The following is a 26634-nucleotide window of genomic DNA, read 5'->3' as shown; positions in this document are numbered from 1 at the left end:
CAGGGGCTGATGAGGCTCTGGGCCTCTGCCTGCCCCTTTCCCACTGGTCACTTCCTGACGTGGAATGGAGAAGTTTCCATGGAAACAGCTCAAGCAGACCTCAGCAGGCCCTGGGTAACCTGCACTCACTGCACACACAGGGTGTCATGCTCCTGAAGAGCTGGAAACCATGGAATTGTTGTGGCTGGAAAAGCCCTATGAGCCCATGGAGCCCCACCATTCCCAGCACTGCCCCCGTCCCCATGTGCCACCTCCACAGGGCTGTGAAATCCCCCCAGGGGTGGGGGCTCCAGCCCTGCCCTGGGCAGCTGTGCCAGGGCTCGGCAGCCCTTTCTGGGAAGGAATTTTTCCTACCCTCCAATCCAAACCTCTCCCCTGAGGCTGGAGCCAAGAGCAAAGGTGGGACCAGAACCCCTGAACGCTCCGGTGCCGCCTCCATTTCCTGTGGAGAGCAGCAGATCCCTGCTGAGCAAAGGGCCGGGCTTTGCCTGGAGAAGGGAAGGGGTTAAACCACCCTGTCCCTCTTTCCCTGCCATTGTCCCCAGCTCTGTCCCCCCAAGGCTGACACCCTGGGGCAGCGCTGGCCTCTCGGGCACAGTGAGGTACTGCCATGTACCCACTCCTCACTGCTGGCACCATCACCAGGGGCTGAGCCCGCGGCCTTGGCCTGCAGGGGCTGCGTGCAGCTCCCTCAGCTGCTTCCCTGTGGGCCTGCCCAAAGCCCAGGGGCAGGGACAGTCCCAGAGGGGCTTGGGTTGGGACAGAGCTGAAAGCCCACCCAGCTCTGCCCCATCCAGTTCTGCCCCTTGCCATGGGGAGCACAACCTTGCACTAGACTGGGTGCTCCGCTAGGCAGCAGTTTTACCAAACTTGACACCAAAATCTGGTTTTAGATAAAAGGATAAAAATTCCATGAGAATAGTCAAAAGCGAATTGGAAGTGGTACAAGCAAACAGGGCTGTAGAACAGGAGATTCCACCATATCCTTTTTACGGATATTCCACTTGCATTTGCTGAAAAAACAGATCCACAACCAGGAGCCCTGGCCACTCCAACCATCCCAACTGGAAACACCCCCTGGGCTGGCCCATCCAGCCAACTCCCTCCCACACAGAAGGAAACGCTGCAAAACACAGGGAGCACGGCCAGGTAAACATTTAAAATTTATTAAACTTTTTGGTCAAAAGAACTGAACAATTATGTACAACCCCACGGATCGGCTCGAGCAGGCGCTGGGAACGCGGTCGGATCAACGCTTCAGCAACCCCCCAGTTCCACATCTCCAAGAGTTCCAAAGTGTCACAACCAACTACAGGACAGGACTGGCTGGACCGAGCCTTTCCTGGGTGGGAGAACCTCAGGCTTTGTCCTTCCCACCTTCCTGGGACCCAGCGGCTCGGGGGCGGTACCGGGAGGGGCGGGACGGCCACGGTTTGCTCTTGGGACTGGAACAAGCCTTTGTTCCAGGGAAAACGGAGTGTAACCACACCTGGGGCTGGCTGGGGGAAAGCTTGGAGCTCTGGGAAGGAGTTCCCAGGCTGCAGGCACCTGGCAGAGTGCAGCCTCTGGCTGCTGGGGGCTGCTGGACGTGGCCCCGGGCCCATCCGGGGGAAGGGGATGTGATTTAGGCCTCTTTGGAAGAAAAAAAGAACAAAGAAAGAAACAGTACCTAAGGCTTAAAACAAGTGAGCAAGAGAGCTCCAGCAGCTGCTGTCCCGCCAGCTGGGGCTCTCCCTGGGCAGCCCAGCCCGGCCCTGCTGCAGCACAGCCCGGAGTGGCTCTGGAACTGCAGTGGGAAATGCAAGATTCTACGCCAAATACTTAAAATAAACTGTTCCCTTTGTGACAAATACTAAAAAGGTTAAAAACCATTAACGCACGTCAGGTCTGTCTCTGGCTGAGGGTGAGATGCGCCAGGAAGCTGCATGTTTATCCTCAGAGCAGAGAAGGTGTCGATGTTTTGGTTCCCTCCGTGCAAGGCCGACACTTGGTTAAGGCTGTGGATGTTTCTAGGACCCTTTCCATCTCCTACTTGGCACACACAGAGCCTTTGACAACAAATCCAGTGCAACTCCAACTCTATGACAATGCCATGGAAACTCTAAATTCAGAATCTGAAATACTACACAAAAAAGTTCGCATTAGTCTGCCAAAAACTCGGTGTTTTGGGGCAAACCCTGTCAGAGGTGCCACCAGAACTGTTCTGCACCAGCTCAGGACATGCAATACAAAAAGAAGACTGAATACATCCCTCCAGCTCTAAGAACACGTTGGATAGGCTGTTATTTATTAAGTGGTTTCCACCAGAAGGTGTGGTTATAGGTACAGTTGGTGAGTAAATAGCCATGGACACCTGCCTAGACCCCAGCTCAAGCCCTGCTGTGCTCTGAGGTCAGGCCCTGGCCCGGGCCCGAGGAGGAATGGACAGGCATCAAGCACGAGAAATGTTCTGAAAGGCCCAAATATTACAGCAGAGAGAGCGAGAGAGAGAAATTACACTTCTATGACAACTTTTTCTTCTCAGGTGTTAAATTTTTTGGTCTATAAACTGGAAAGGAAGGCTCAGACATCAATAAATACATTTGTTTTGAGTGTTGGCCTCATTGAGCACTGTCCACCAATTCTGCCTCGGAGGGTCCTCCCCGAAAGCCGCGTGGACATTCCCACCCCACCGAAGGCAGAACCACGCCAGGAACTCAAAGCCAGGCCAGATGCTCTCCGATAGCTCAAGGGAAGTAAGTGCATCAATGTTCCTCACTGCTAGGACAACAAGGCCTTCTGTTACAGATAAACAACTGAGCTGAACTATGTGAGACGAGACTCTGTCCGCGGGCAGCCATCCTTAGTTAACCTTTTCCTGGAATAAATACAAGTTATTGGTGGCAGCTACAGCGATGATGTTCTCCATGGGGTGCCATGCTGTGTGCAGAATCTTCTTGTTGAAGTCCAGACTGTCAACGGTAATTTCGTCCTTCTTCCTCTTGCCAGTAGTGCACACTTTGCGTGGCTTTAGGATGGCACGAGGCTTGCTGCTCTCCCGGGAGGCCTCCAGGGTGGTGTCCCGGAGCGTGCTCCGCTCAAACGTCCGGAAGAAGTTGTTGTAAGATCCAGTCATGATTGTACTGGTTCAAGGAAAAGGAAGGCACATCTTGTAAGAAATAAAATCCACCCCCTCCTCTCAGACCACGCTCATCAGCAGGCCGTGGCATTCCATTCCTCTCCTCTCCACTGACACCTGTTTCATTCCTCTGCTTCCAGTGCACCACTTCTCTTTTAGCAGGTGTTCCCCTGGCATCCCCTCCTGCCACTGGCACTCACCTGCAGTGACACTTTGTTCAGCTGCACGTGAGCAAAGCAGGTTTTCCTGGAGCTCCTCTATCCCTTTGCCCCTTGTCAAAAGAAGTCAGACTGGTCTGACTGGAAGGGACCCCAAAGCCCTCCCAGTGCCACCCCTGCCATGGCAGGGACACCTTCCCCTGTCCCAGGTGCTCCCAGCCCCAGTGTCCAGCCTGGCCTTGGGCACTGCCAGGGATCCAGGGGCAGCCCCAGCTGCTCTGGGCACCTGTGCCAGGGCCTGCCCACCCTGCCAGGGAACAATTCCCAATATCCCATCCAGCCCTGCCCCCTGGCAGTGGGAGCCATTCCCTGTGTCCCGGCACTCCAGGCCCTTGTAAATACTCTCCAGTTTCTTGGCTCCTTTGGGTACTGTGAGGCCACCCTGGAGCTTCTCCTCTCCAGGGGAACAGCCTTTCAGGAAGAGCCTGAATAGCCTCTCCCAGCAGAGCTGTTCCAGCCTGTGAGCATTTGGTGCTTCCTTTGGATTCCCTCCAGCAGCTCCAGGTCCCTCCTGTGCTGGGCCAGCTCTGCAGGTGGGGGCTCACCTGGCACAGGGCAGGAACAGCCCTGGCAATCCTGTCGGTGTGACCTGCCTACTGCAGGGATTTGTGTGACATTTGTGACTCGGAGCCGTTGGCACCCCCGCTGGCTGGGCCTGGCCAGGCTGAGCCCGTCCCCGAGCCAGGCCCCTCAGCCTCACCTGTCGGAGCCGTTCCAGCAGCACTCGAACTTGTCGAAGATGCAGTCGTTCTCGTACAGGGAGCACAGCTTGCTGCGCAGGTACTCGTGCACCTGGGGAAGGGACACGCGTTGGACACGCACGGGCACGGGGACAGAAGGGACAGCTCAGCACGCGTGGCTGCTCTACCTGGTAGGTCTCCACGGGCCTGTTCTCCATGTTGAGGTCCCACACCTTGACAGACAGGTAGTCTCTTGTCATCATGTATCGCCCGCTGTGGCTGAATTTCACATCAGATATCGAGGATATTATTTCTGAAAAAAATGATCTGCTGCTAGGATCTTCCGGTTCCTCAAAAACTGCAGAGAGAACACACAGTTCCACATGAAACCAACGCCTCTTGTTTTCAGCACTGGAGAATTTCAAATCAGTGACTAGCTTCTCTTTGAAGAAAGTTGCTGTTAGACACGTCTCAGAAATAATCTCTTTTTTAGCACTGCGGTGCTCTAGGTCACCAGAGTGCCAGATGTCCATCTCCAACATTCAACTGGAGCACAGCACCAGCAAACCACAACTCACAGGTCTTGGGGATCAACCAGAGCAGCAAACTGCAGTGGGTACTGTAACCATCACACCTGATCTACACATCAGCCAGAGCAGCAGCAGGTGGGAACAGCAGGGACCCCAGCACCAGGAGACCACTGGACCATGTACTTTTCTTTAGCTCTGAACCACAGCTGTACTGAACAAACCCTGAAATGTGAGCAGCTACATTTGCAACACAGTTTGTGTGACTTTAGAGAGCAGATCAACACATGTGTTGTTTAAATCCACAAGTCAACCTCTGAAATCAGAGATCCCTGACCCAGCCTACCCAGACCTCACTAGTTTTTGAAAGACCCCTTGCAGCAGGATGGGATTCAGTCACAAGCAGATAAAAATAAAGTGCTTTTAAGTGATTTAATGCGACACTGAACCGGATCAGTGGGGTGGCCTCGCATTAGTCACTTCCCATTGCACAAGTATTTCCTTCTAGCCCCAAGAAAGCCCTCTCTGCACTGCAGGAAGCTGGCCTGGAAGTGTCCCTGTGGCAGGCACTGCTAGAGCTCAGCTCTGCCAGCAGGGAACAGGAACATGTGGCTGTGTGCAAGGCCCAGGCAGGATCCCCATGGCTTCCACAGCAAAGCTTTCTTTCCTCACTTGCTCATGCTTTGGTGGCTCAGCAGCCTGGGGAGCAGCCACCCTGCAGCCCTGGAAACTTCCAGGGTGTATTCCTAGGGATTCATCCTATCCTAGCAGCTGCACTGGTCACAGGGGAGAGCAGATACCTTGAGAGGGACCCAGCCTGAGTGTGGCCAGCAGACAGGCCTCACTGTGCCCAAAGTGCTCATCCCTGTCAGTTTATGAGGCACAAATGGGCAAAGAGCAGCCAGGTGGTGCCTCACACCACACCTGTGCCCAGGGGCAGACAGAACAAGAGAGCTGAGACGGGCCCAGCACTGCTGCACTCCCCTCCCCTGGCGCTCCCCAGGGAGGTCGGGTCCCCCGTGGCCAGAGGGAAGGAAGGTGGGCAGGAAGGAGGGAGGAGAGGAAGGGAGGCGGGCAGGAAGAAAGGCAGGCAGGCAGGAGGGAAGGAAGGAAGGAAGGCGGGCAGGAAGGGCAGGAAAGGCACGCAGGAGGTGGCGGAAGGAAGGCAGGAAGGAGGTGGGGGAAGGAAGGAAGGAAGGAGGTGGGGGAAGGAAGGAAGGCAGGAGGTGGGGGAAGGAAGGAAGGCAGGAGGTGGGGGAAGGAAGGAAGGCAGGAGGTGGGGGAAGGAAGGAAGGCAGGAGGTGGGGGAAGGAAGGAAGGCAGGAGGTGGGGGAAGGAAGGAAGGAGGGGGCGGAAGGCGGGGAGGAGGTGGCGGAAGGAAGGAGGGGGCGGAAGGAAGGCAGGAGGTGGAAGGAAGGAAGGAGGGGGCGGAAGGAAGGCAGGAGGTGGAAGGAAGGCAGGAGGGGGCGGAAGGAGGGCCAGGAGGTGGCGGAAGGAGGGCAGGAGGGGGCGGAAGGAAGGAAGGCAGGAGGCGGCGGAAGGAGGGCCAGGAGGTGGCGGAAGGAAGGAGGGCAGGAGGTGGCGGAAGGAGGGCAGGAGGTGGAAGGAAGGAAGGAGGGGGCGGAAGGAAGGCAGGAGGTGGAAGGAAGGCAGGAGGCGGTGGAAGGAAGGAAGGCAGGAGGCGGCGGAAGGAGGGCCAGGAGGTGGCGGAAGGAAGGAGGGCAGGAGGTGGCGGAAGGAGGGCAGGAAGGAGGTGGCGGAAGGAAGGAAGGAAGGCAGGAGGCGGCGGAAGGCAGGAGGGCACTCACACTTGGAGTGCTGGTCGCAGAGCGCTGACGAGCGCATGTCGCACAGGCGGATGGTGCCCTTGCTGCTGCTGTACACGAACACGTTGCAGTGGTGTGGGTGGAACTCGGCCGCCGTGATCACCTCCGTCAGCTCCTCCATGTTGGCTGGCTTGATGTCCACGATGTCTGCCACAGCTGGTCAAGGCCTGCAACGCCTCACACCCGAGCCCCTCCGGCAGCTCATCAGTGACAGAGCCTAACAATGCCAGCTAGGAAACTGGGGCAAGAGCTTCCTTTCCACCCTAAGGTACAAGAGTGGGGGACAGCCTGGAGAACTCTGGATTTCACAAGTCACAGAATCGCAGACTGGTCTGGGGTGGGAGGGACCAGATTGCTCCCAGCCCCAGTGTCCAGCCTGGCTTTGGGCACTGCCAGGGATCCAGGGCCTGCCCACCCTGCCAGGGAACAATTCCTTCCCAACATCCCATCTAGCCCTGTCCTCTGGCTCTTGGAAGCCAGTCTCCTTTGGCCTGTCTTTACATGCTCTTTTAAAAAGTGCCTCTCCACTCTTTAATTAGTGCTTTCTCCATCTCGAATCCAAAATGCTGGGCTGTTTCAGACTCCTGGAGTGAAAGGCTATCTCACAAGAATCAAAGTCCAGCAAGTCTCCCTAAGCATCCTTCTTAATGCTTCTTATTGCACACCAAATAAGCCTCATCTCTTTACCTAAAGCTTTGGAAAACCTGACCTAAAACATTGGAAATTGACCTATTCAGGCACCAGTACTCCTGCAGCTTTTATTTTACTGCAGATTTGTCAATGTAAAGCACTCTGTTAGTTTTAGTTACAGAGGTTTGCAGAAAGATCTGAAAATTACTTCTGCAGTTAATGATATCATTTGACATGAAAAAATATTGAGATTTGGTTTCATGAGAAATGCCACTTGGTTGAGAGACCACAAACTTTGAAGGGAGTATCCGCAGTAACAAAGGATCTACTGTTCATATCCAACAACTCTTATTTAAGCTGATTGAATTCCAAGGTTAGGGATGCTCCCACAATTCCTCAATTTCTCCTTAGAAATCAAACCCTCTCTGATGTTTCTACTGACAGTCTTCCACTGGAGGCATGCTTGCCCTCAGCAAAGACTGAGCATCCCAAAGCCTGCTTTCACTGCATTACACCTCCAGACTTCAGAATCCTCTTTTAAGCCCTGGCTTCAAACACCCACTCTAATTAGTAACACTGAAGTGATTCTCTTAAACACAGGCAGCTGAGCTGCCCCTGCTGTGCAGAGGGCACCGAAGGATACTAAAGCTCCTGTTGGTGACCTCCAGGTGCCAGAGGTTGATGCGCAGGTCGTCGGCAGACAGGTACGTGGCGTAGTCGCTGTTGACAGAGATGGAGTTGATGTGGTAGGTGTGGGCGTTGGCAAAGGTCCTGCGCGGGCTGGCCTCCACCATCAGGTCCATGGGCTTCAGCGTTGGCACCTGAGCGGGCACAGAGCACACGGGCTGGGCACAGAGGCACTGCTGGCCCCCAACGGGGTCACCTGGGCACAGAGGCACTGCTGGCCCCCAACGGGGTCACCTGGGCACAGAGGCACTGCTGACCCCCAACGGGGTCACCTGGGCACAGAGGCACTGCTGACCCTCACAGGGTCACTGCTGACCCCTGCACATCACCCTGGTACAGAGCCACTGCTGACCCCTGCACATCACCCTGGTACAGAGCCACTGCTGACCCTCACAGAGCCACTGCTGACCCCTGCACATCACCCTGGCACAGAGCCACTGCTGACGCCTGCACATCACCCTGGCACAGAACCACTGCTGACCCTCACAGAGTCACTGCTGACCCCTGCACATCACCCTGGCACAGAGCCACTGCTGACCCTCACAGGGTCACTGCTGACCCCCGCACATCACCCTGGCACAGAGCCACTGCTGACCCTCACAGAGTCACTGCTGACCCCTGCACATCACCCTGGCACAGTGACTGCTGTTCCCCACGGGGTCACCCAGGCACAGAGTCACTGCTGACCCCCACACATTACCCAGCACAGGGTCAGTGCCTTAGGAAAGACCCTCCAGATTGAGTCCATACCCCCAGCACTGCTGAGGCCACCACCATCCCTGGTCCCCAAGTGCCACACACAGCTGTGAAACCCCTCCAGGGGTGGGAACTCTACCCCTCTGCCCTGGCCCACAAATCCAGCCTGTCCAGTTTCCCCTGCAGAGCTTCCTGCCCTCCAGCAGATGCACATCCCACTCACCTTCCATTCTCTGTCAACTCAGCGGCCGCCCTCGACCTTCTCAGCCAGATCATCAATAAAGACCTTAAACAGAACTGGCGCCAACACTGAGCCCTGATCCCCACAGCTTGTTTGATGGCAATTAATTAATTGCACTGCACAGATTTCTGTATTGATTACATGACTAAACACTTCTGAAATCCACTGAGCACAAAAAATACTGAGAGAGCACATGGATGCTGACTTTGGACACTGCCAACAGGAAACCTCCCAGTCAAAGCCAGCCCTTGGTGTCTCACCCAACAGCACATGGGCTGTGTTTGTAAACAAACCCTCAGAAACGTCCCCAGGCCTTGGACGGGTGCTCAGGAAACTGGCCAGAACAGTCTCCAAGAAAATTCCCACTTTGTTCATGAACAGTCAGCAGGAATTCAGGCACACGTGGGTGTCCTGCTCCCAGAGCTCCCTACCTGCCTTCCCAGTTTGTATCTCCCAGCCTGTTTACATCAACTAATGACTACAATTAATCCATTCCTTTTTATCAGGCCACTGTCCTATCTCAGCAGAGTGCTCCCAGCCTGGCTGTGCAGCACAGGTGCACTAATGGGAAAGATCAGGAATGGGACTTGGAAATGCCACGGTCTCTGTGGAAAGTGCTCCTTCTCCTCCATGGCCACGTCCCCTTGAATATGGGCACCGTGTTTCTGTAACAAAACCTGCCAAGAGAGCCCCTGAGCTCCTGGTACACTCTGGCTCTCCAAACCCCAAGCATTTCAACACCTCCAGGTGAGGCTTTTCCTCCAGCCAGCTCTTGTTGACATTTGGCTCATCCATCAGCCCTTCTCCCAGGCAGGCTGCAGTGCCTGCAAGGGCTGCAGCCCAGAGCAGCAGCAACTGCAGGGCACTGACAGGAGAGGTTTGTGCTGCTGCTGCTCCCCCTGTGCAGGACAGTGCCTTAAGCAGCCCAAAGTGCCCCTCCAGTGCCCCAGCTGGTGCCTGCTCCAGCAGGGCAAGGCTGCAGAACCCAAAACTTCACTGGGACCTCCTTCTACCACTGGATCCTAAGGGATGTAGCTGCTCTCATGCAACACTCAATCCAATCCTGGCTTGCACACACTGAGGCAGTGGAAATCCTTTCCCAATGCATTTCGTACTCCCAAAGCTTCTGTTCAATGTTCAGCTTAGGCAAAAGCAAGACAAACCCCAAGAAATCCCTCCAGCTGAAGTCCCAACCACTGAGCAGTGGCTCTTGAGAGCATCAAGAGCCTTAAGTTCTGCTCCTGCTGATGGTGGAACAACATGAAACCCCAGGAAAAACCCCAACCCCACCTTTCATTTCTTGGGCTCCTGCTCCAAATGATCCCAAGTTTGGAGCACTAACCCTACCACTACAGCATGATGTCCAAGACTATTCCAGGGAACATCAGGTTATTCAAATGCTTGGAACTTGCTCTAACAAACACACCTTCATCCAGCCAGAGAAGACCTTATTCAAAGTTTTGAAGCATACTCTTAGAAATACAGTATTATAACAACTAAAGTTTTCCTCAAGCTTTCCAGAGGAACTTTTTCTAATAGTTTTTATATCTAAGAACATGAAGTGTCTCCGTTTTTTTCTGAAGGATTCAATGAGCCTGATGCAAACACCATTTCTGATTTGCACATTTCAGTTTGGTAGCACAGAGACAGAGAAGAGCATGCAGAGAGATGCACAAAGTCAAAGAGCAGCGACGTACCCGTAGTTCTGTGACTCGGCAAGGATCCCTAAGTCTTCCATCTTCATCTTTTAAATTATAACCTTCGGCTCGTTTATCCCTCTCACTTATTTTCCATAGTTTAATAGTTTTATCTAAAACCAAAAAATTCACATGCTTGAGAATGGATTGAATACAAAATCAAATCAGTAACTATGGACTCAGCAGAGAGGACACGAGTGACCTGTCTGCGTTTCCCCTGCCTGCAGCAGAAGGACCCTGAGGGAGTTCTTTACCCACAACATGAGGAGCAGTTTGAGGAAGATCCCAATTTGTGCCTGAGCAGTAAGGCCCTGTGCCTCCCGCTCATCCAAATGCCACTGCCTGGGCAGAGTTTCACACACCAATTACCCAAAGTCCCCACTAAGCCCTGGATGATTAGCTGAATTACATTAGGAGACCACTGCAGGGGACAAAACCCAACAGACACATGAATTCCTCGCACTAATGGTCATAAAGGAAGCCAGGCTTGTCCCAGGCACCTGCTGAGAGCCAGCCAAAGGCAGAGATCAGGATTTGCCCCAGTGTTTGGGCTTCCAAAGGAAAGCACTTGCCAGGTGTTACCAGAGAAGTGCCCCAACTGCAGGCAGTGAGTGCACACTTGTCTCACCCAATGGGGAGATCCCTGGCTACCTGGAGCCAAACCTCTCTCTCCTCCCCAGACTCCTGCAGAGCATTTCAGATGACACTGTTTAAAGAATACTTTATTAAGACTTCTATCAGAGGAAATTATTTTAATTGCACAGACCAGCAGACAGAAGTCACTCCTGCTTCTAGAATTTTACCACGACCTCACAAAGTGACATAAACAGTTAGGAATAATGTATTCCTCTGATAATAAGAGCAAGTTTTTTCCACAGAATAGTTTAGGTTGGAAAATACCTTTAAGACATAAGTCTAACTGTTCTGATTAACCCATGTATCCAGTTCTACAATTTCATTTACAGATGCTCCATGATGCACCAAAACTAAACAGACCAAATATTCACACAGCCAACATTACAATCAAAGCATACTTTGCATGTAATTAGAGAAGACATTAAAACAACCCCAAAATGTCAGAAAAAAACCCCAAGTGTATGACAGGTGTGACAATATTCCAATGACAAAGTTCTTTGTGCAAAAGAAAGGGCCCTTACCATTTGTAGACAGCAGGAAGTGAGCAGCATTCTGTTGTGGTAACCACCTAATTTTATTAATTTTTTCCTCAATTTCTAGACTTTTCAAGTAGTCAAACTCAGGCTCATGACTCTGGAAGGTACTGTAAACATTGTATTCTCCCCGAGAGAGAGGACGGCTTTTAGTCTGCAAGAAAAAGAGCATTTTTTGAGGCTGGTAGCACTGGGTCCCTCAGAAATGGCCCACACAACACAACCACTAGAAACTGTCAATCAGAACATCAGCTTTTACAACAGCTCGTGAATTTTGAATCTTCAGTCTGTGATACTGTACCCAGTTTAGCATCAATACAGTGCACACAGCCCTTCCTCTTTAGAAATGTAGGTTTATGTATAAATATCTGCTTTGTTATTCTCATGTGGGGGGTGTGGGAGCAAGGAACAGAGAGCAAAGTCCCAAGGTTCCCCAGATTTGCATTATCAGATTTGAGGCAACTTGTTATCAGGCTTTCTGAGTAAGTTGGTGTCAGTGGTTTGTGGTGCAGAACAGCCCCAGGGGTGCAGCTGGCCCTGCAGTGCCTCACGGCTGTGGAGTTTCCACACTGCCACTGAGCTCGCAGACTTTACATGATTTTACTCCCTACATGTCATTGACTTGTAAGAATTTTGAGCAGGTTCCTCTCACCTGACCCCATCCTGAAGTTTCCTGCACTCAGAGTGAGCTGCCTTGGCACTGGAGCTTTCCCTCTCTACTCACACGTTTGGCTGGAGTAATTGCTGCTTGCAAGTGAAGTCAAGTCCTATGAGCCAGGGCATGATGCAGAGCACTCCAGGGTGCCTTCCCAAATTCCAAGTGTCTGGGGAACTGTATAACCACCCTAAACTGTCACTGACCTAGTGAACCAAATCTTAAATACAAACTGGTTAAAAAATGTGGTTATTATTTTAAGGTTCCACCATTACACACTTATTCTAGATTCTTTCCTGCAGCTTAGCATTTAACAAAATAAATGTCCCTCATTCCCAACTCTTCCCTCAGTTTCCATGTGCTCCCAAGGAGACAGCTGAATACTCCTGTGTGAACAGTCTGACCTGGGGGTTGTTTCCCCTCTCCGATGAAGTGCCATGACAGGCAGGTTTTGCCTTACGGAACAACTGAGAGCCAGCCCATAATAGTCCCCCTCCACATCAGGCAAGTCCAAGATCCCGAGAAGCTCAGGACGTGCCGGAGGCACTTCTGACCTGATCTCTGGGCCTTGGTTAAGCCTCTGGCCACCCCAGTAAATGATGGATGAGCCCGGAGCCGTGTGGGGGCAGCCAGGTAACATTTCAGCAGTGCTGGCACCTCCCTGCTCCAGAGCCTCCCAGTACAACCAGAGAGGCACCTGTGGGACAGGCTGGGACCAGCAGCACAGTGAGCACAAATGTAAAACACTGGCCAGGTGCTCATTCACAGAGCATCATCTGAGCCCCACAAGGAGAGCAGAGGGGTTCTGCTGGAGAAATCCCACAGCACCCGAAGATCTGTGATATTCATGTACAGACAAGCTGAATTAAAATTCCATTATCAATTCTGGTATTTCTGACCCAGGAGAATGCTCAAAACCTCAAATTCCTCTCAGCTCCTCAAAGGACAGAATATGTAGATACTTTGGTGAGAACTACCATGTTCAATACTGACTTTTTAAAGAACACAATCCCAGATTCCTCTCAGACATGACAATTACCTTCCAGCACTTGGTGGATGTTTCCCATCCCCACTGCTGCTCAGGAAATCCCAGCTCAGGATGAACACACAGGAACATTACAGCACTGTCACACAACAGCTGAACTCATGAACAGGAACTGTGGAAGTGCAGGGGGGACAGTGCTCCCACCCTCCTGATGGGAAATTCTCAAGTGTTTCTGGAGAAGTGGCTGTTTCCACTGGTTTTAAATCCTCAAACAATTTTAAACGACCTTATCCTGTAGTTCTTGCAGCTTATTTCCTGAACTTCTTTTACATTCTCTCCCAAAGCATTGTGATTTATCTCAGACCAGCCTGACCCAGTGGAAAAATTCAGGAGAAAGTCCAAATTCTGCAAAGCGACACTGAGGACACCAGGTACATATAAAGAACTCACTTGGATTTTGGGGACTTTCTTTTTTGGAAGCAGGGAGGGAGGGAAACCCTCACGAAACCAACTTACCAAGTACAGCACAGGGCAGATACTTAGAAACGTGTCTAACTTGGGGTTTTCTGAGAAAACTCTCCATTTAAACATTGGGGCACAAACAGATGAAGTGAGACTGTGCAACACAAGAACAGTGTAGTAACAACACTTTTGTTTTTTGAGTCACTGACCTCTTGTTCCCTTTGAAATATAACCACTCTGCCACCTTTGTCTCCTGTTGCAAGAAGATCACCAGTGTAATTAAATTCAACTGTTGAAATTATATCAGCTGTAAAGAGAACAGAAATAAACCAGCACTGTAATGTGGAAAGCAAATCAAGGAGTTCCAAGACTTGAGCACAAAAAAAGAATTACAACTTGTATTAATGCAATGACAAAATTCTTCATTTACATCCCCAAAAGCAGCCATGTTTCAAAGCCTGACACACTTTTACTGACAAGCTAAAACACTTACTCGTTCCTCAGTGCAGGCCTTTAGTCACCAGAGGCACACTGGCTTAGGAACCCAAGGTGTGTGTGCTGCCCCTGGGCAGTATCTATCCATGGGGATATCCCTGAGCTCCCCAAGGTGTGTGTGCTGCCCCTGGGCATTAACTCTGCAGTGTCCATGGGGATATCCCTGAGCTCCCCAAGGTGTGTGTGCTGCCCCTGGGCAGTAACTCTGCAGTGTCCATGGGGAAATCCCTGAGCTCCCCAAGGTGTGTGTGCTGCCCCTGGGCAGTATCCATGGGGAAATCCCTGAGCTCCCCAAGGTGTGTGTGCTGCCCCTGGACAGTAACTCTGCAGTGTCCATGGGGATATCCCTGCCCTGAGCTCCCCAAGGTGTGTGTGCTGCCCCTGGGCAGTAACTCTGCAGTGTCCATGGGGCCATCCCTGAGCTCCCCAAGGTGTGTGTGCTGCCCCTGGGCAGTGTCCATGGGGATATCCCTGAGCTCCCCAAGGTGTGTGTGCTGCCCCTGGGCAGTGTCCATGGGGATATCCCTGAGCTCCCCAAGGTATGTGTGCTGCCCCTGGGCAGTGTCCATGGGGATATCCCTGCCCTGAGCTCCCCAAGGTGTGTGTGCTGCCCCTGGGCAGTATCCATGGGGATATCCCTGAGCTCCCCAAGGTGTGTGTGCTGCCCCTGGGCAGTAACTCTGCAGTGTCCATGGGGATATCCCTGAGCTCCCCAAGGTGTGTGTGCTGCCCCTGGGCAGTATCCATGGGGATATCCCTGAGCTCTCCAAGGTGTGTGTGCTGCCCCTGGGCAGTAACTCTGCAGTGTCCATGGGGATATCCCTGAGCTCCCCAAGGTGTGTGTGCTGCCCCTGGGCAGTGTCCATGGGGATATCCCTGAGCTCCCCAAGGTGTGTGTGCTGCCCATGGGCAGTAACTCTGCAGTATCCATGGGGATATCCCTGAGCTCCCCAAGGTGTGTGTGCTGCCCCTGGGCAGTAACTCTGCAGTGTCCATGGGGCCATCCCTGCCCTGAGCCTCCCCCAGGGATCCCATGCAGTGTGTGCATCCTGCTACGGGTGCTGCTCCCACCTGCAGCGTGCCCTGATCCAGGTGAGGCTGAGGCACACCTGCCTTCCCCAAGCCAAGCACTCATGGAGTTAGCAACTTCAGGAACCTGGAACAGGCAGCTCTGCCAGGCCAAAGGTGCAAAATAGAAACAAAATTCTTCAGTTGAGCTTCCTGAAGCAGCTCCCTGCAGAAGCATCAGCGAGGACACCCGGAGCAGGAGAGCAAAGGAAAAGCCCTCAGGACCTGCAGTGCCCTGGGGCTGGAGAGAGGCCAGTGCTTATCCCCCAGAGCAGCCCCAGTCCCTCTGGGAGGTGGCAATAAAGAAATAATTGCCACTGAACAACCCCAGCCAAGGGGAGGTGAGATAAGGAGCTGGAAATGTCTGTCCCGGGGCTGGGGCAGATGGCAACAAACCCGACAAAGCACTCAGCAAACACTGCTCCTGCTCACATCAAATATTGCATTTATGATGCAGATAGCAAAATTCTGAGGTTTGAAGTGTATCATATCAATTGGTACCAGAGTGTGCAATTGGAAACTCCCTGGAAACTCCTTTCCTGTATTGATCTTGATGTGCTATCTTTGAAACTCCTTTCAATAATGCCTCACTCTCACGAGGAAGGTGATTAGAAACACTAACCAGTTTTCTCAGTATAAATTCAGTTTTCATCTTTTATCAATGATGCCATTAAAAGTTTTTTCCTGGTATAGAGAGATAATGATTTACCTTCTTGGATTAAAACAAAAATTATTTAGAACAACTAAATAAATGAGTAAATATAATCTTTCTACAGATTACATGCCAGATTTATGCCAGCCTTCAATATCACATTACTAACCAGCTTTTGGACACATCCAGTTTTATAGCCACCTTTCTTTAAAGGGAATTACTAGTCAATTATCTGTTATTATTAATTATACACAGGGATTTTAGAAGACACCCTGGAGAAGCTGGAAACCAAGGAAAAAGAAACAAACTGAGAAGGTAAGCAATCAGTGAAGTGACTTCACTGAGAATTTTATGACATTTTCAGTACTCATACAGGAAGAAGCCCTTGAGTTACGGCAGTTTGTTAGTAGCAAAACTAATATTCCACTACCACCCCCACCTGCAAGCCCTTCTAGCAAGGATCCCTTTTACCCTCGGAGATTTAGGAAGAACAGGAATAAAGGCCTCCTTAGCACATACAATTCCTTCAAAGTCACAAAAGCTACTTTTCCATTTTATTTTAGAAAAAGAAGCAGCTATTATTAGCTTCTCCCATTTGCTACTGGAGTATTCACACACTTATTTGCTCAAAATAATCTGTGTACCATTTTTGTTTCTCAAAAATGCCCAACCAGCTGCTGACACAGCCATTATTCCCCAGCAGTGCTACCCAGACAAACAGAGTCTGGGGTGGAAATGCACCAAAACACAGACACTACCCAAATTCCATGGCTTGAAACAAGAAATGCAGGGAGAGGAGGGGACAAGAAGATGCACTGCAATAGTCTGTCAGCAACATGCTCTAGGGAACAGGGAACTGGGGGGGCACAGCAGGACAAAAATAGAGAAGCTTCCTTTTAATATTTTCTAAGTTACAAAATTTGGAATATGAGCACATACCTGCTTTAATAGTCCTGTACTTGTTTTATCCATAAATGTATGAATTATAAAGTTTTCCCTATGGGCACGTTTAATTGAAGCAGATCAATCCCCCAAATCATTCCACCCACTATCCTCAGCACTCCACCATCTCAAAGCAGGTGAAATAAAAAAAGTATTCCAATACTCCAAGTAAAGCACAGAATGAATTCCACACCATCCCTGTTCTGCTCAACACTTCACCCACCTACATTTGATCTTCACTTCCAAGTCACCTTAAAACTTTTAGGGAAGAACAAAGCAAACCTCTGCAGGCTCCTCATCACTGCATTAACTCTGGGATTTCTAGGCTTTTTTATTAGATGTCATAACTGCTTCTCAGGTATACAAGCATCAGTCTTATCCCCCTGCCTCACTTTCCATGCCAGCAGAGGAACTCCCAATGGAATGTGGGCAAGGGTGAGCAAAGACAAACCAGTGTGATATTTGCTCATGGACAGCACCCCAAGGCTCTTCCCAGGTACTGCTTTTCTAGAAACAGAGGTTTGTCCAGCTGTCCCTCCAGTTCTGTTCCCGTGGGGCTGGGACTTGCTCTGCACCCATGTAAATCCTCCTCCTGTAACCAGGGAGGGCAGCAATCCCTGGGACTTCACAGTAACATACAAGGCTGGCAATATTTCTTTCCAGACAAGAAAAATTCATCTTTAGCCTGACTTCTGGAAATGAGTTCCAACTTGGTTACACTGCATCCAGAGGAGAAACTCTGAACTGTTTTCACAGCTGGTGTATTAAAAGGATTGCTGGCAACTACACTGTGATTCTGTACTCCCAAATTTAAGAGCACTCATCACTTCCATGGGTGGGAAACACCATCCCAACACATCAGAGGCCACAAATCCAGCTGTGCAGTAATGTGGTAGAGCCCACTGCCTGCCTCAGGACAGCCCTGTAAGCCCTGACAGATGTGACAAAGCTCAGTTTGAGTGCTCTGAGCCTTTCACCATCTCTGCTGAGTGCAAACCTCCCTACAAACAACTCCTGCCAGAATTCTGGGAAGTTTACAGCCTCCAGAGCCTCCTGGGCAAGCTCTGCTGGGAGCAAAGTGGGCTGGGGTGGCAGAAACCAGCTTTTGTAAGGATTTGGAGATGACAGCAAACTTATACCTGCAAACTAACTTAATCCCCCCAGGATTCATCCCGGGTATTTCTGACACCGGTATCAGCGCCCGGCCTCTCAGCTGAGGTAATGGAGAATGCAAAGAGATCCACAACATCTACATCAGGTGCCTAAAATTAGCTCCTGTGAACTTTTCCTCTCTAAGCTGGCTGTGCATTGCTGCTCTGGTGAAAACCCAAACCTGAAAACATGGAATTGCCTGATGGCTCACCCAGGAGAGAAGGAATCTGCAGCTGCAGCTCGCACTCAGGACCAACACTAATGAGACATGGTCAGCACCACTGCCTCTCATCCTCCTGAGCTGCACAGGGTCTTTTGTCACAATCCACTCCTCAGACATGAAGTGAAAAGGAACCAAACACTCACAGCTCTCTAACAGCACCTAAAAAGGAGGCTGTTCCAGCTTCCAGGGCATTTTAACCTAGAATTTTCCAAATATGTAATGGACAACGTACCACTTCAGCACACAGCCTGAACAATGCCTGCCTGCAAACCTGGCTCCTGTCCTGCTCCCTGGAGAGGAGTCTGAATGCACAGCCCCAATTCCCATGACCCATCCTGGGACCAAGCAGGAACTTCTGTAAGGCCAGGGAAACCTCTGAAGAGGCTCCTACTTTGAGAGGAAATGGCTGGACTGGCCTGCAGGCAGATGGTTGGCATGGACTGTCAGGGGAGCTCCCACTGCCAGTGGGAGCTGAGCAGAGGGAATATTTTTGTGGCTATGATCAAGCTAAGAAGTGCACACCTTTCCCTCCAACACTGCTATCCTACAAAGCTGGAGTTATCCTGTGGCTGGACAAAGCTGTGAGAGGCACCGTGTGGTCTCCCACAGCAAATGGGAAGCAAGCAGAGAGTGTAGAAGGGATCAGTGCAGGTTATGTGCTCCTACATCAACTCAGAGAGCAGACACTGGGATCCCCCTGGAACGCTGAGCTGAACTGTGTGACACGACATCAGAAGGAACACAACTCTCTTTGCAGCAGACAGGGACAACAGACCATTCTGAGGGACCACAGGTGACAGATGTGGGCAGTGAGAACAGCAAGGAGCCATTGCTTCAGAGAAACTCAGGAAAGACTCCTCAAATAAAAAATATAATAGGAGCAAATAAGATCAGTCAAAAAACCAGAGAGCCCATTTAGAGGGAAGAGATTATCAAAGAAAATCAAGCAATTTAGAGACCAGCACCTGCTAAAGAGCAAATAATAGAAAAAACGTTTAAAAACCAAAATCCTATCGGAGCTTAACAAGTTCTAGACACATAGGGCCTCAGAACTGCTTGTCACTGATCTGCAGTAATTGCACTTCCCAACCACTCCCATGGATATGCAGCTGCACTGAAGGCTCTGGGGTGGGCAGAGGGAAGCAGGGGTGTGAAGTCAGACAGCTCTCCAGCGGGAATGGCTGCTGGCAGCCCCCTGCTCCACACTCCTGGTGCTGGGCAGGCAGGCAGTGCTGCCACTGCAGCCGCTGCAGGACTCTGACTCCAGCACCCACCTCTGCCCCTCAGCCTCTCCCTCCTCCCTGTCCATGTCACTGACTTGCTTCCAGGTGAAGGAGGGCTGTCCCCTAGAGCTGCCAGCACAGCCAGTGGAACAGAGGGGGCCACCCAGCAGTGGGGAGGGACTGACTGCTCCTGCTGTCAGTGCTCCTGAAGTGCTGTTTCCTAACAGCCGATAGAAATCACAATCGCACTGAAACATGAGCCAAGCTTTGCAGCTGCCAATAACCACCTGACAATATACATACACATGCAAGTTACTCAAATCACCTACTTCTCAGAATAAGCCTCCTTATATACTCAATTTGTACATTTCCACTTTCAGGATTTCTTTGAAGAGTTACCACAGGAGTGAGGTGTACCAGAAATAAGGAGACTAAGCCAAAGGGGTATAGTTTTGCTCAGGCCAAACTTCTCTTAGCTTACACAACTAAACACTCTGACATACTAAAGACCTATTTTAAGGTCCAACCATTTTTTTATGCCCTAATACTCAAATCACTTTAGAAATTGGCTTGAATTGCCTTTAGGCACCTGGCATTGTTTAACTTAGTCCAAAATAACTCTGCTTTTGGGACTAATTGAAATCCTTGAACAGATTTAAGGTAAAGCAAGAGTAGGGCACCAGCCAGCCGGGAAGCAGAAGCTCTCTGAGGTCAGTGCTGCTGCTGACAGGCCATGGCAGACTCCAAACATCTTGTTTGGAGCTGTGTGGGAAAGCCTGCCAGCTCCTGTGTGTCCTGGATGCCTGGAGCTGAGCCACCTGGCTCCTGGAGGAGCGCACAGACTGCTCCGCCGGGAGCACAGCGTGGACAGACAGACGGACAGACAGACAGACAGACAGACCCCCAGGGATGGCACAGCACCCCAGAGCTCTGGCTCATGGCAGACGTGAGTGCCAGCCCCTCATGCAGCTCCATCTGAGTCTTCTATCAATGGAACCAGCCATGACCTGACACTGGGAGTCCAGACTCCGAATGACATCCCGAAAAAGCTGTCTTTGAGTTTGGGGTGCTCAGAGCTGCCTGTGTCAGTGCACAGAAAGCCAGACCAGCATGGCACGAAAAGGAGCAGCAAAGCCAGAGCTCAGTTCCACAGATGTGCTGCTTTCCTGCCTGTAGAGCTTGCCCTGCCTTCCCTACAAGCCATGAGAAATTCTGGAGGCTGTTTCTCAGATTCGTGACATAAGCCAGTACTCTTTGTGCAAATCTACTGCCTTGGTATTATTTTTTAACCTTTGGAAGACTAATTCCAATAAGCCTTCTCCTACTAGAAGTGTATTTAATTAATTCATGCTATTGTTAGTTTTTTCTAAGTAGCTCATTGTGATGGTTTTGGGTGTACTTCTATCAGGAGTTCATAAAAGTCTTACCATGATAAGAAAATCAAATTTTTCTTTCAGTTTAAGTTTTCACACCTTCCCATCCTTTAAAAAAAATAGTGGGTTTTTCATTAGGCTTTTCCCTCTGCATGCAGCCTGCCTGTCTGCAGGGACAAATCCAGTGGCTCCCACTGCTCACACGGGAAGACTTGCACTAATTCCTGTATTCCCACCACTCAAATTGCTTTGTTGTGCATTCCCACTTACAACTCTGCAATTGATACTCACTCCTTATTCAAACTCTTCATCATTCACAACCTCCATCTTACCAAAGCTTCATATTTCATCAAAATATAATGATGGAATCCCAGCCTGGTTTGGGTTGGAAGGGACACCAAAGCCCACCCAGTGCCACAGCTGCATGGGTGGCAGGGACACCTTGCCCTGTCCCAGGCTGCTCCAACCTGGCCTTGGACACTTCCAGGGATCCAGGGGCAGCCCCAGCTGCCCTGGGTAACCCTAAGGCTTCAGGGAAGGCAAAGAGGCATCTGAGGTCCTGCTCATGGCAAAGCACTGGCTTTCAAGGAAAAACCCAGCCCAAACCCAGCTTACAGCCCACCTCCTGCCCCTCTGCAGCACAAGTGTCACCTCCAGGCATGACCAGTGGCTTAAGGTGACAGCAAACAGCACATGGCTCTGTAGTCACCAGTCCCCTGCCTTCCAGTTCTTACAGAAAAAAGACAATATTAAAGCTTGAACCAATTCTGCACCTCCCTTCATGCAACTGAACCAGACATCACAGAGCTGCACCCCTATTGAAAAGTTTTTTTTAAAGTACAAAACCATGCCTGAATTTCCTTTAAGGACAGGAGAATAGCCAAAGTGAAATCCTCAACCACACATGAGAATGTCTTAAATCACTGATTTGTAACAACAATTTCTAAAGAACATTTCTCAATCACTTGTAGCTGCACTCAGGATGGCAGGCTAATATATTTTTATCAGATGGTGGTTGTCTTTGCTCCTTGTGTTCTGCTTCCTGGCAAACTGCTGAGGTGTCTGACCCAGCACCTAACAGGCAGCAAAAGCAGAAGGAGAGTTGGCTGAAGTGATGGTAACATGGGATGTCTCTGTTTGACTGTCCTGCCAATCAAGACCAGTCACTATCTGCAGAATTAAAAAAAAAAAAAGTTTATTTCTTGGATCACTAACTGGAGATCCAGCACTGCATCCACAAGTGGTCATGGATTAGATGCAGAATGTCTGGCCCACGGGAATTTGGGCATAATCTGTACATTATTTAAAAAACAAGATTTACATTTTACTTGCCCCAAAAGAAAGAGCCTCCCAAAATGGACAATTTTGAACATGCAAAACAAATTCAACACCGAAATCATGGAAGTCATAAAGTCACTGGCAGCATTTGTATTCTCTATTTAGAAAGGTCTTTCTACAAAAAAAGCAGCCCAAGAATTACAAGTTCCATGGGCAATCAGTGCAAGTTTTGGAGTCACGTGGTTCTAACAGCAAAATTACAACACAATCTTTAATTAGCTTTGTTTTCAAATTGTGATGGTTGCCATCCCTAATATTAAATCTTTCACACAATCTCTGTTTTATCCTCCAGTCCTCTTCCCTGAATCCAGCTAAACTTTTCCGTTCCAGAAGAGTCATATCCAAGCCTTCACAAAATCCATATTCAATAAGTGATGGATTAGCCTGTCTTTCAGAAACGGTCTGACTGAACAGTGCCCTTCTCTTTCCTGACACAGAGCCTGAGCAGAGGTCAGGGATTAGTCACCGAGGAAAGGCAAGGCACAGACAAGACAAAGAGGAGACAGTGATTTTCTGTATTAATGGCCCAGTTAGGAAAATCCAGCTGCCAGTCTGATACAGCCACTTGTCCCAGTGTTTGTGATGAAGCCAGACACCTGAGAAACAACTGTGGGGTACAAATGTATGTTGGAACTGCACTGTAAAAGAAAGGATTTTCTGGTTAAGTTGCCTGGCTGAGCTGTTTCAACTCCTGAACAAACCTCTAAGAAAATCCAGCAAAACACATTGCATGGAATAGGCTGGACAGCAACTTCATGGTGTCCTCCTCCTCTAGAGAGCTGATTTTTCAGAAAATAGACCAAAAATTGACAGCAGTATCAAGTTTGCACCGTCACAAAAATTTATGTGCAATTTGAAGGCTATTTCAAGGCAACAGTTGTCCATCAAGCAGGTTTAGATGTGCAGTTTGGTAAGAGATGATTTAAAAGATGGTAATGAGTAAATATGTCCCTAACTGAGGCCCAAAATCTAGCCATGTATTTGTACTCTTACTAGGAAATGAAATGTGGGCAGTTATTAGCAAATAAACAGCGAATTTTTTATATTTAATTCCAATTTCAAGGCAAAATGTAAGAGGAGGGGAAAGGCCACAAATCAAAACAAAAAATCAAGAAGTCACAAAGCCTGTAAATAGTTCTGGTATTCCCACAGGAAAATGAGACTTTAGTGGCAGTTTTGCAAAATCAGGTGCTGAATGATTCCTGGAGCTTTCCTGCTTTGTGCAAATCCAGGCTGCACAGGAGTTACCTGGGAAGCAAGATGCCCCCAGGAGCCAGATGTCCCCAGGAATAAATCCTTTACTTATGGAGAACTGACTTTTAGTCACACAGGTGACAGGTCCAAGAAAAAAAGAAAGATTTAAAAAACATACAGGCTACTTAATATACATTTCTACAAGATTTCACAAGCTACTTAATATACATTTCTACAAGATTTCTGGGAACTTCAGAGCAAGCTACAAACATACAGTGGGAAGAAAAAGGAAGAAAACAACTAAGTGAGTCCAGTTTCTTGAGCAGTTTCCAGTCTATCCCTCCAGTGGCCATTATTCTAAATGGAATGCCAAACAAGTGGCATGAAAATGAAAACACTGTCAGCACAATTTCCCCATAGCAGGCAGCAAGGAAAAATATTTACTGCATCCAGTAACAAAAATAAAATCCCAAACCCAAGCTGAGCACACACGGCCCTGCAAGTTCATTCACGCTCTAGAAAGGAGCGCTGCCAGCCTGGACAGTTAGAACACAGAAAATTTAGGGGCAAAAAAAGAACTTTCTCATCAGAGTCAAGCAAAACCTCCACCCAGGTTCTGCACTCCACAGAAAACACTTTTCCCAGTTAAAACATTTCTTGTTTTCTACTCTGTCCAAAACATGAAGCGCCTGGAAAGTTTCAGAGAAATGTGAAGGTGTGCCCTTTTTCCCTGCTTAATATCCCTATTTATAGCTCATAAACGTTAACAAGTGGGAATCAAATCTCTCCGCAGCTGCAGGAACCCTTTAAACTGCACTTTTCAATGCAGCACAAATGACAGAGCTGCACTCTCTGTGCGTCAGAGCGAAACTTGACAAGCCTGACAGACTCCACTGGTGTTTCTTTTTTTCCTCTCCCTGTATCGTATCACTGTTGTTACCTTTCATCCTAAGCCCAGAACTGTAGACAGTTATCCTAAGCCCAGAACTGTGCCCAGTTCTGGGCTGCTCAGGACAAGAAAGTCAAGGAGCTACTGGAGAGGGTCCAGCAGAGGCCACAGAGATCATTTTGGGACTGGAGCATCTCTGAGATGAGGAGAGACTGTGGGAGCTGGGCCTGGTCAGGCTGGAGAAGGGAGGGCTGAGAGGGGACCCCATCAACCCCTACAAATCTCCCCAGGGGCTGTCAGAGGCCGGTGCCAGGACAAGGAGCACTGGCCAGGAGCTGCAGCACAGCAAGTTCCAGCCCAGCATGGGGAAGAACTTCTTTCCCTGGAGGGGCAGAGCCCTGGAGCAGCTGCCCAGGGAGGGGCTGGGGTCTCCCTCTGCAGAGCCACTGCAACCCTGCTGGACACGTTCCTGTGTCCCTGCTGCAGGTGGCCCTGCCTGAGCAGGGTTGGGCTGGGTGATCTCCAGAGATCCCCTCCAACCCCAACTACCTAGGGATTCAGGGATTCACACTAAAGACCTGGAGGAAGCCGCCGTGACTGCTCTGCGATGCTCTACGGGTGGGAGCTCGCTTAGTCATGGCACACACCCCCCGGCACGGCCGGGGATGCTGCGGCGCTGCCCCGCGGCCGCCCGGCAGGGCTCAGCGTGCAGGGGCTCCCCTCACCTTCCGCCACGTCCTCGTCGATCGCCCCCTTCACCTGCAAGAAGCACCACTGCACCTCGTTGTTGCTGCCGCCGCCGTCGCCTCCAGCTCTCGCCACTACTGCGGAGGGAGAAAGGGCGGTGAGAGAGGGAGGGAGAGAGGAGACCTCGCGCCGAGCCCGGCCCGGACCCCTCGGGGCCGCCGCGCTCCCGCATCACCCGCCGGTGCCGCCCGGCGCGGCCCGGCCTGCGGCCGGCTCCCGCGGCCACACGGAGCCGACCCGCGGCCCATCCCAGCGCGAACGCGGAGCCGAGCGCGGAGCGCGGACACAGACCTGCCATGGCGGGGGGAGCCGCGGGAGCGGGGCCGGGAGCGGGGCCGGGAGCGGGACGGAGCCGCCCGGAGCCGCGGGAGGGTTCGCGGTTTCAAAATGGCGCCCATTGCCGGGCGGCCCGGCCGTGACGTCACCGCCGGCTCCCCTCAGGGAGGGCGGGCCGGGCAGCGAGCGGGGCGGTGATCCCGGCACCGGCCCGCTACCGGTACCGGTCCCGGCCGCGGCACCGTTACTGGTACTGGTCCGGCGGGGCGAGCAGGGCGGCGGGAGCGGGAGGATGAGCATGAGGAGGAGGAAGAAGAAGTGGTGGTCTTGGTGCTGTGGAGGCGCTCTCCAGGCGGCAGCGGGGGCTCCACGCGCGCTGCTCCAAACGCGGCTTTACGTGAAGGGACGGGGCGGGACCGCCACAGCGGGGAGATAACGCTGTGCTTCCCGATTTATTTCTGCTCGCTCCCTGAAGGGTTAATTGTGATGAGGGAAAAAAAACAACAAAAGCAACAAAAAACCCCAAACGTGCCTCTGACTCGTTTCCGCCTTCAGCGAGCGCCAGAGCTGGGCTGAGGGCAGGGAGGGTAGCGGGGGCTCAGGGGGTCAGCGCTGCTCTGGGACAGCTTTATCACAGAATGCCGGAGCCACCGAGGCTGGAAAAGCCCTCCCAGGGTCACCGAGCCCTAGATGTGCCCCATCCCCACCTTGTCCCCAGCCCAGAGCTCTGAGTGCCACCTCCAGGAATTCCCTGGACACCTCCAGAGAGGGGCACTCCAACCCTCCCTGGGCAGCGCCTGCCAAGGCCCGACCGCCTTTCAGTGTCAGCCCTGCCTAAGCCCGGCTCAGCTCTGGTGTCTCAGTGGCAGCATTGCCTAAGCCCGGATCAGCTCTGGTGTCTCAGTGTCAGCCCTGCCTAAGCCCGGATCAGCTCTGGTGTCTCAGTGGCAGCATTTCCTAAGCCCGGCTCGGCTCTGGTGTCTCAGTGTCAGCCCTGCCTAAGCCTGGCTCAGCTCTGGTGTCTCAGTGTCAGCCCTGCCTAAGCCCGGCTCAGCTCTGGTGTCTCAGTGTCAGCCCTGCCTAAGCCTGGCTCAGCTCTGGTGTCTCAGTGGCAGCACTGCCTAAGCCCGGCTCAGCTCTGGTGTCTCAGTGGCAGCACTGCCTAAGCCCGGCTCAGCTCTGGTGTCTCAGTGGCAGCACTGCCTAAGCCCGGCTCAGCTCTGGTGTCTCAGTGTCAGCCCTGCCTAAGCCCGGGTCAGCTCTGGTGTCTCAGTGGCAGCCCTGCCTAAGCCTGGCTCAGCTCTGGTGTCTCAGTGTCAGCATTTCCTAAGCCCGGCTCAGCTCTGGTGTCTCAGTGGCAGCATTGCCTAAGCCCGGCTCAGCTCTGGTGTCTCAGTGGCAGCACTGCCTAAGCCTGGCTCAGCTCTGGTGTCTCAGTGGCAGCACTGCCTAAGCCCGGCTCACCTCTGGT

General features: G+C 51.4%; 1 protein-coding gene across 3 annotated transcripts; it reads right to left on the bottom strand.

Moving 5' to 3' along the window:
* Positions 1–1150: 1150 nt before the first annotated feature.
* On the bottom strand, positions 1151–25333 carry PPP2R2D (protein phosphatase 2 regulatory subunit Bdelta). Of its 3 annotated transcripts, none has more exons than XM_059852252.1 (10): positions 25179–25333; positions 24866–24964; positions 13801–13898; positions 11478–11643; positions 10321–10433; positions 7643–7820; positions 6352–6516; positions 4205–4374; positions 4037–4128; positions 1151–3122 (listed from the first exon to the last, which is right to left on the bottom strand). In XM_059852252.1, the coding sequence occupies exons 1-10, from the start codon at positions 25183–25185 to the stop codon at positions 2843–2845; spliced, it is 1368 nt and encodes a 455-aa protein (XP_059708235.1). In that variant the 5' UTR covers positions 25186–25333; the 3' UTR covers positions 1151–2842. The 3 variants fall into 3 exon arrangements, with proteins under 3 accessions (XP_059708235.1, XP_059708236.1, XP_059708237.1); XM_059852253.1 differs by having other exon boundaries at positions 24866–24961; positions 25179–25325; XM_059852254.1 differs by lacking the exons at positions 10321–10433; positions 11478–11643; positions 13801–13898; positions 25179–25333.
* Between the last annotated feature and the right edge of the window lie 1301 nt (positions 25334–26634).

This window comes from Haemorhous mexicanus, chromosome 7 (assembly GCF_027477595.1).
Source record: "Haemorhous mexicanus isolate bHaeMex1 chromosome 7, bHaeMex1.pri, whole genome shotgun sequence".
In the NCBI taxonomy this organism is placed as follows: domain Eukaryota; kingdom Metazoa; phylum Chordata; class Aves; order Passeriformes; family Fringillidae; genus Haemorhous; species Haemorhous mexicanus.
This window is presented reverse-complemented; position numbering and strand designations above follow the sequence as displayed.